General features: G+C 34.6%; 1 protein-coding gene across 1 annotated transcript; it reads right to left on the reverse strand.

The window, feature by feature from the left end:
* Positions 1–1,926: 1,926 nt before the first annotated feature.
* On the reverse strand, positions 1,927–8,374 carry mettl2a (methyltransferase 2A, methylcytidine). The gene is made up of 9 exons (XM_059553458.1): positions 8,147–8,374; positions 7,091–7,179; positions 6,560–6,786; positions 6,172–6,221; positions 6,025–6,085; positions 5,784–5,923; positions 3,476–3,582; positions 2,542–2,607; positions 1,927–2,383 (listed from the first exon to the last, which is right to left on the reverse strand). The coding sequence occupies exons 1-9, from the start codon at positions 8,302–8,304 to the stop codon at positions 2,235–2,237; spliced, it is 1,047 nt and encodes a 348-aa protein (XP_059409441.1). The 5' UTR covers positions 8,305–8,374; the 3' UTR covers positions 1,927–2,234.
* Positions 8,375–10,007: the final 1,633 nt, after the last annotated feature.

Below are 10,007 nucleotides of genomic sequence, written 5' to 3' on the forward strand. Positions count from 1 at the left end.
CTATAGATAACCTACGAGGAGCATGCAAGATCCTCACAGATCAATTCATGTCAAAGCAACATGTGCAACACGTGACCTGCAGTGTATTTAACAAAGAAATATTGATTTTTAATCAATCAGCCTCGTTTTAGACCAGAAAACAACTGCAATCAGTGCAAAATCATACATTATAGTTAATATGATCTGAGAAAGTGGCTTAAAAGAAAGAAGAAGAAAAAACATACATGCACAATGTTACCTGAACAACTCCAACTTATATACTTTCTAACTAATCAACCAACCAAACTATTTAACGTTAGAGCAACCAGGGATTTATGTTTAGTTAAATCTCATCCGTCGCACGTCCAACATGATTTCAAGACCTAACGTAATTTAATGGAATCTGTAATCACTTGTTTCAGCATATTGTATATTATTTCAGGATTACATGATGAATTGGCCTGGTTAATAAGTTACCATTCTTGCTCCATCATTAGATGTAACGTTATACGATTGATTGAAATAACGGTTAACTTACAGAAAATCGGAAGAAACAACATTTTAAAGGACGAAAGGATCAAAACAAAAGAAACTGCTTTTAAATACCGTCTCAGTATATTTTTAGCCCTGGATTTTGCTTCTATTGTCTTTCGTTTCTACACTGCCCTGCAAATTCTTCTGCTAGCCTCCTTAAACAGCCACATTTGTCTTTGTACCTGTTTTATCGGAGTTTTTCTTCCTTTTGCCGTTTTATTTGATCTCGTTTCTTCGACCGTTCCCCTCCTCTGGTCTCCCGTCTCGCCCTTTCCGTCTCAACCCGACATCTCGGCGCAAGGCCTCAGCCGAATCCCCGACCGTCGACTGAGCTCGGTGCCTGCTGTATCGCTATGGGACGCCAGCTCCGCGTCCTACCGTAGTCCGAGGACTGCGAGACCTCCGAGGCCTTGATCTCCCGAACCCGCCTTTCTCCGCTGGCCTTCTGCTATATCTATTTTCTAACAGATCTGAGGCATGTGGTACCTCGCTGCAGATCCGCACTTAACGATTTCCTGTCAAAATTGACGCGATTCGCTTCGAAGTTATTTTTTGTTTTGAGATATTTAGTTTCCCTTATTTGTCTTCGCAGCTCTGGGTCAGCACCGAACCGGGATCAAGTCCTGGAATGATAGATAGATCGGGTCTTTAAATTCCGTTCCTCCCTCAAATCTGCTTTAACAAAGATTAGTCGATGTAGATGAAAAAAAAATATTTTTCCAAATTAGATTGGCGAAATCAGAATCGATTCGGTTCGATTCTCATTTTTTGCACAATGTAAACAATAATCGGTAAATCTCATATGTTCTCGTGAGATTGTGCAAGACATTTCTACCTTTCCACCACGCCCATTTCCACTAGCAAACACTTATCAATGAAAGGAAAAGTCAATGAAATATTTTGCTGTTTTTATTATAGGGTTTAAAGCAGTGCACATGCAGCTTTACTAAATAAAATATTCCTAACTTTACTGTGGATAAGTTTTTTTGCAGTCAAATATTATAAAGCCTATAGAACATGAAAAGGAAAAAAGTGGACAGTGACAGTTGTTGTGATCGTTTACTTGAAAGGACAGGAATGATTATTACTTCTATTGGTACCACATATCAAAGCATTCGGAGAATGTAAATAAAGCTACAATGAAAATGTATTTACTACAATCAAGATCAGAGCAACTTTTAATAAAAGTCTGATGACTAAAACAATTTGGAAGTTTACATTTGTTATACTAATTAATATTTATCCAGTTTGCAGTGATCCCTGACATTTTCAGCTTTTCCATACATGCTTAAATTAAGTTTTATTTAGTGATCCCAAAATTAACAATAATAATTCATTAAAGAGCCATATATTAATTTTGTAGCTGATTAAGGACAAAACATAGAGAAAAAAACTTCTAGTCTTGAGAGAGGCTTTGTTTTAATACATCATGTAGTTTATTTATAAGTTTTAAAAAGTCCTTAAAAACATTACTCAGTGTGATACACAGAAAGATCTTCAGGTGCATCATGGGAACTCTTGTCCTCCATCAACATTCCCGAGTAGGCTGCATAAGCTTGCGTCTCATACAGGTCAGGGCATTCAGCATGTTTAATCACATGTGTCCGCTGCAATCCTCCATGTTGTTGTAACCTGTCCATCATCTTTAAAACAACCAAATCACAATATTGTCATGGTTCAACCCAGATGCTCTCGATCCCTCCAGATAAGCAGTCTTGAGTCTAAGTGGATGCCAGGACCTTGCGATATTTGCACTGTACCCAGACTCTGTACATTGTCAGCTGCTTTCCTCTGTTCACCTGTAAGCGCCGGTCCACCATGTTCTGCACCTTCTCCAGGCCGGCATTGAAAAACAGATCATGCAGCTCATCTGGAGCAAAATCACAAAATTCAGACCAAAAAAACCTAATGTGAGGCATCTTTTTACTGTAGTATTATTTCATAATAACTTTTTCATGACATATAGTCATGACATAAGTGCATTCATCAAATAGCATTTTTTGTTGCATAAGTGTACAAAACATTTACCTTGTGTGAAAAAGTAGACGCGTGTTCCATCCCCTCTAACGTAGAAATTTTCAGACAAGCACCTGCCTGATTAAGAAAAGAACTAGCAATTTAGGTTTTGTTGTATTTAAGATTGTTGCCATATCAGCTTCACAGGCTATTTCATGGCAGATAGAGATTAAACAGTAAACAAACACAAACAATACAATAAAAACATTTAATAAATTTAAATTTAAGGAATAAAAATTTGACTGATTATTAGACTTTTTCACCACTGTAATTTAGGGCTGTTAAATGATTAATCTCGAGTAATCCCATTCAAAATAAAAGTGTGCCCACACACAAAATATGCGTGTGTACTGTGTAGATTTATGTATATATGAACACATGCATGCATGTATATACTTGCATGCATATAAAATTGTATAGTTACATAAAATGTATATTACATATATATATATATATATATATATATATATATATATATATATATATATATATACACACACACACACACACACACATATATATATATACACATAAACACACAGACACAAATATATATATACATACATACAATAAATATTACATAATAAATATCCACAGTTCACACATATTTTGTGTGTACACAGACTTTTATTTTGAATGGGATTACTTGCGAGTAATCATTTAACAGCTCTAAAGTACTTTTGATGATAATTGGTTCATTTTTTCTGGGTCCATCTTACAAACGAACTTCTCCAAAGTTAGGCGTGATAAAAATCATTGTATTACGCGATTAAAAATGCGATACTGACATTTTGGTCTGCAAAATATGTAAACAGACACTTTTACTTTGTGTGTTTCATACGCAATGCAAAATAACCAACTGCAATTCAGACATGACCTACAGATTTTCTTTTGAAAAATGATCTTGAAAGACAGACTTCTCACATGGATGTATCATCTAGCCTACCTTTTTTGAAGCGTAGCTGTGCCATGTCATAGCGGCCGTAGTCTCTCAATAACAAGACTCCTCCAGGTTTCAGCAGTCGTGCTAATCTATCAATAGAGTTCTGCATCCTGAAAGAGACGGACTAAGAAGTTAACAGAACAAACATCAAGAGAACAGATAATAACATGCAGACAGATTACTCTATGTTTATTTTGTGAAAATGTACTATGCTGTACATTACATTTATATGTTTACATTTTTAATAAATAGTCATGAATTAGTTGCTGGAGTTAAACATTTTCAAGAAGAAAGTCTGATATGTAAGACAGGAAATTATCCCAGCAGTGTAGGAAAATCTGTTCTAACTGCAACAATAAAAATAATAATACAGATTCAAATGAATAAAAAAACTGAATTAAATTGAAATTGATATTAAACTAAGAAAAAAATGAAAATGGTTCTAATAATTTGATTATAGGGAAGTCCATATTACAGCTGTAATGATAACAACACAGAAGAACAATATTGTTGAAATTACTTTCAGAACATTTTTCTTTTCCAGTTGATTAACAATAAAAACACTCAGAGCCAATCAGAATCCACCTGACTTTAAAGAGCTCAAGCATTTAAAGCATTAGATGACAAAACTACAGGTTTTACTTGTAATAAACAGAACCTTATCATTTGCTATGTGGATACTAATATCTTTATCTTTACAGTTTTATTTATAGCTACTGTGTGTAAATGTGCTGTAATGGTCACTAAGTAAAATATCAGTGTTCCTGTAGCTCAATTGGTAGAGCATTGCTTATCAAGTGCAAGGTTGGGGATTCGATTCCCTGGGAACACATGATAGGTAAAAATTGATAGCCTGAATGCACTGTAAGTCACTTTGGATAAAAGCGTCTGCTAAATGCATGAGTTTAATTTTAATTTAATAACAAAGGAATGCTAAGACTCATCAATCAATATTATATAACACCTAACTAGGGGTGTGTAATATTGACAAAAAAATAATACCTCAATAATTTCTGAGATTTTATCGATAACGATAATTAAGACAAAGCTTTGCCGAGTGTGTTATTATGCTTGTATCTTAAGAACTGTCGTAGACAGCTGACTCCAAAAGTTTTTGATATTCTTCATATTCTTTGTGGTTGTCAGTTCACACTGATAGAAATTCATCTTTTCCAGTAAGTTTAAACTGTTTTGTACATTTTATGGGCATTTTTATCTTTATAAAGCTCTTTTTTCTAAAAGTGTCCACTATCTTTTGAGTCAAATTCTTACAATAAATCAGTAAATTAAAAAAAGACAAGACATTTGGGCTGTTACCAAGCCAATGAAATCAGTATCAACAAAATGATTCTTTGCAATGCAGAGGAAACACAGAAGCTACATCTGAAGTGGTATTTAGATGTATTTACACACTGTTTAATACAGGACATCAATGAATTTAACCTGCAATTACAAATGCATAAATCATTTTTTTGATATATTGAACATAAAATGTTAACACTGATATTTGAAATGATTTAAATAATAAAAGATACTTTGAATTTGAAATTAAATCCGCCAGTAGGTGGCAGCAACTCACTGTTAAGTTAAACATACTTTAAATGAAAACTACTTGATTCTATAAGCCTATTACAGTATTTTTTACAAATATATACATATATATATATATACTTCAAGATCATCTCACAACTAGATTCAACTAAGTCTTCAAAGTTTATGAAATTAAATGTTCATTAGACATTCAAAGATCTGTTTAAATAAATGCGTATTTGTTGAATGCTGATGGTAAACAAGAAAGTATTATGTTTTACTTTCTATTACTAATAATATAAAAGCAATCATTACAATACTTTTTTGTATACATTAATTCCTTTGTTTAGCATTCTATGTAATTATTTAGACAGACTTTTATCCCTATTAGACAGAACTGTGTCATAATAAAAGACATCGACCAAACAGAAAAACTTATTGGCCGATGCAGATATTTGGTAAGTGTTAATTTCGGTCGAACATAGTGTCAATATTTAGGTCGACCACTGCTTCTGGTGTTTGGGTTGAAATAGAAATACATCGAAAAATATGTCAGTTTATCTTTTTGACTTTTTTTTTTAAGACTAAGTTGTTATATAAAATTATTAATTTGATTTGTATTAATGACAACAAACATTTTAATTAAGATTATTTTAGTATAACTAAATGTAATAATTTTAAGAGTTACTTGGAAAGTCCTTTTAGTTGAGAGGCACTCTTATAAAGGTTACGTGCTTGATTTTATTTGTCACTGCACACCCACAGTGTCATTAACACTCACTTCTGAGGATGCAGGGCGGACAGCACAAATATGAGGACAATGACATCCAGACTGTGGTCTGGTATTGGATAACCTGCAGACGTATCACTCATATCATGGACGAACGCATGGCAGCGGGATGGGTCATAATCAGGACTTGACTGCCAAAAAAAGATTAATCAAAACAAGCATAAAGATCAGCTATAAATGCAGAATGCAGATTTCTTAATTTAAAAAGATAATGAAGCTTCCCGTCACTTACTTTGACGAGGTCAACAGCCGTGCTGGAAAAATCACAACAGTAAACAAAGAGGCCTGGGTCACTGTAAAACAAAAATAAATAAGTTATTTCACCTATGTGAGTGGCAAAAACTGCGGACAGGTCTGGTTGGTTTATAGCTGGACTCACTTGTTGGTTTTTAAGATGGGAAAGACTGTATTGCCTACTCCACAGCCCACCTAAAGACCCCCAAACACACACACACACGAGAGAATGAGTATATTCAGAGGCTGGGGATTGCCATTGACAAGACTTTCATTTTCATCAAGGGGTTTTCATAACAGAATAGTTGACCCAAAAATTTAAACCATCATCCTTTACTTACTCTTCTTCTATTTAATTAAAGTGAATGGTGAGTACAGCTGCCCCTGGTCACCTTTTACTTTCATTGTATTTCACGTTCTTCTAATATATCTCCTTTTATGGTTGATGCCAGATTGAAATATGAGGGCAAGTAAATAATATGACAGGATTTTCTGGTGAACAAACCGTCTTTAAAAATACAAAAATAAATCACCTCCAGGATGCGATAGGATGCAGAGGTTCCAGGAAATTCAGTGTCAGTGTGAGTCGAGGGAACATCTTCACCATTTAACAGGTTCTCCTCAGCGTCCCGTGGAGGCTTGTGTTGAGGGGCCAGCTCAGGAAACTCTGTAAACAGCCAGTGGCGATCCTTGAAGAAGCGGTTCTCGTGAATGGTGTAGAAATCGTTCCAGTACTCATTGGCCCTGTTGTCAAACTCCTCTGACGGAGACACAAGCAAACATTTAGCACCCCCCACAAAAAAAAGGAAAGCAAGTAGGTGATCTTCTGAACTAGCTAAACAGAGAATTTGTCAAAAGCACATGAAATTATAATAGTGAAAGTATAAAAATAAAAGGTAACTTAAAATAGTAATAGTACATAAATAATTTTAAACTAACACTGCATATAGAGTCATCAGTAACAACTATCTATTTAAAGCTTAAATTAATTGCATTCACACATGTTAACTTTTTTTAAAATAACGTTTTATTCTAAAGCAAATGTAGGCAGTTGATGGGTGAACCTTGTTTTTCTGCTGGGAGAGGCTGACTGTTTTCCTGCACTTTCTTCTGTGCAGCCTCCTCCTGTTCAGCTGACCACTCCACATTATCCCTTCAGGAGGAAGAACACAATCACACACATAACTTAACAATTACATGTGGATTAACTACAGCTGCACACAGTTCTGTTAATACATACAGCTAATCAATGCTTTATCTCATTCTATACACTCGAAATAATCATTTTAGATGCCACAGGCTTTTTGGAGTTTTTAGTTTTCCATTTCTATTCGTTTGTGATCACTGTGATTTAACTAATAATTAGTGTACATAATATATGTGTTTACTGTGTATATTTGTTATGTATATATAAATACACACACATGCATGTGTGTGTATATATATATATATATATATAGACAAATTTGCTGTTTATATTAAATATATTTATATATATATAATACAAATCATATGAATATAAATATATATATATGTAAATATTTTCAAAATATATACTGTATGTTTGTGTCTTTATATATACATGATAAAGATACACAGCACACACATTACATAAATACAAACGTTTATCTTGGATGCGATTAATCGTTGCCCAGGAATACTACTACTACTACTACTAATAATAATAATAACAAATATATTAGGTGAACACTTAGAAATGTTATATATACACATTAAAGATAAATCCACAGCTAATTAAATATGTCATTGAACACACACAGAATAATGTATATTCCCCCTTGATGACAAAGTTATTTTTCAATCAAAAAAAATTTTTTTTTAATCAAACTTGTAATTTTAAGACAGCCTGTTATGTCCAGGTTGGTACCCTGCAGTTATGCATTTCCTCCTCTGGTGTTAGGAGAAATACTACTCTAAAAAGACAAACCTAATACGTAGCTACTTGGAAACACCTTCTAAAGCTTAAAAAAACCTGATAATCCTATCGAAACGTCCAGACAAGGTGAGTGGCAGCTGACAGCATGGTCAGAAAGTGTCAGGAGTGAGTGAGTGAGTGAGACAGAGAGAGAGAGAGTGAGAGTGAGAGTCTGATAACACACCACGCGTTGTGCTGAAACACCTGGCGCGGGTCTGTGAGGAAGCGAGTGCCGAACTGCGGTCGTTTCTGGGCTTCGGCGGGACTCTCCGTGGGTTCAGCAGCAGCTTCTGGCATGTTTTCTGCGGAGGAGAGTCCAGCAGCAACAGCAGGAGCCGCCATGGTCAGGCGAACCGGATGCACATGGTTGTTCGGTGTCGGTGTCTCCGCCCAGTTCAGCTGGAGACAGGAAATATCGCCACCTATCGACCACTCTCAGATAGTTTCACACCGTTGCCAGAGCGCTTATTTATTTATTTATTTATTTATAGAAATCTAATTTTGCACATGTATTTCCTGGTCTGAAAGTGACTTCCTGCTTAAACAAGATACCCCAAAAAGTATTGTGAGAGTGCCAGAATGAATTATGGCTTGTACAGACCCTCATGGTTATTATTCACAGAAAATGAACATTTTCTCTCTATTTCTCTCTCTATATATTTATATTAAGAGTTTATTTGCAAAAACTTAATTGATAATTTCTTGTTTATTGTTGTTGTATTATTTTTTTTCTTTTATTGTTTTCATGCTTTTATTGTGTTTTATTGTGTTAGTTAGCTGTATTTTTTTATTAATTTTTAATGTAATCAAAATAACCCAACAGCAATTTGATTGAAATTAATTGGAATGCACAATGAAAAAAAAATAGAAAAATGTTAAAAACGGATATAACATTTTTTAATTTTTCTAAGTTTTTTTTTTCATTGTGCATTCCAATTAATTTCGATCAAATTGTTGTTGGGTTATTTTGATTAAATATATATATATATGTATATATATCCGACAGAACTATTAATATATTTTAGGAGAGCACCCACTGATCTATAATAGAGAACATATATAGATCAGTGACAGCTCCACAGAGCCAGAGAAGAACTTCTACTGCAAGGGCTGCCATGGAAACAACAGTTCCAGAAGAACTCCAGCAGTAAGTGCATGTCTTGTATCTATGGCAACAAAAGTTTCAGAGGCTGCTGCAGTCTATATGCAAGTATGTGTCAAACTAAGCCTGCAAGCAATAAAAAGTGTTTAAATTTTTTGTTTTGCTTTGTACTTCATGCTGACACTTCATGTATTACAAGGAGGTCATTCCTCATATTCATGTCAAGCCGAAGAGCATTCCAATTAAAACAATCTTTTCTTTAAAAATCTTTGCTCTATGGGCTTTGACACTTTACGCATTAATGAACCCACTTGTGATTGATCGAGACGTGGAATGCAGTTGATATGATCATTATCTGTGCCTGACTGGGATATGACAGTCCCCACTTCACATTCACAGCAGTCGTGAACTGTTTCCACATGAGTGAAAGCAGCCCCAGCAACAGGACAGCACCAGTAATAGAGAGACCACCATGACATCAGGACCCTTAGGAGAAAAAAATAGACCAGGAATGACAGGATGGGATGTATCTAGCGCTTCATAAGAAGGTCGTATATGACAATGAGGGATTATGAGCAGAGTGTCTCTGAATAATATCTGACAACTTTGTCACACCACCAGCTTCTCTCTCACCCACTTCATTCCTCTCATATGACTCTTTTACAGTGTAGGGAAAGGATTGTCACTACAAACATTTAGGGTATCTTTATTTACTTCCTCTTTATTATAAAATAAATAATATGTAATGTAATATGTAAGTTGCTTATGTTCTAAAACATGTCTGTTTTTTGTTTTGTTTTTCTCAAATTTCACAAATGCATATAACTTTGATAGCCTTTAAAGTAAAGGCCTGTAGGATTATTGCACTAAAAATAAAAAATAAATATAAAAAAATACTCACACAGCAATGGATCCTCTGCAGTGAATGGGTGCCATCAGAATG

This window comes from Carassius carassius, chromosome 1, assembly GCF_963082965.1.
Source record: "Carassius carassius chromosome 1, fCarCar2.1, whole genome shotgun sequence".
Lineage (NCBI taxonomy): Eukaryota > Metazoa > Chordata > Actinopteri > Cypriniformes > Cyprinidae > Carassius > Carassius carassius.

Excerpts from the sequence above, each read along its gene's own strand:
- mettl2a (XM_059553458.1), bottom strand. The coding sequence starts at position 8,304 with ATGGCGGCTCCTGCTGTTGCTGCTGGACTCTCCTCCGCAGAAAACATG. Across the intron at positions 7,180-8,146 it reads GTGTTTCAGCACAACGCGTG|GGATAATGTGGAGTGGTCAG; the intron begins GTGTGTTATCAG and ends TTCCTCCTGAAG. Across the intron at positions 6,222-6,559 it reads CATCCTATCGCATCCTGGAG|GTGGGCTGTGGAGTAGGCAA; the intron begins GTGATTTATTTT and ends GGGGGTCTTTAG.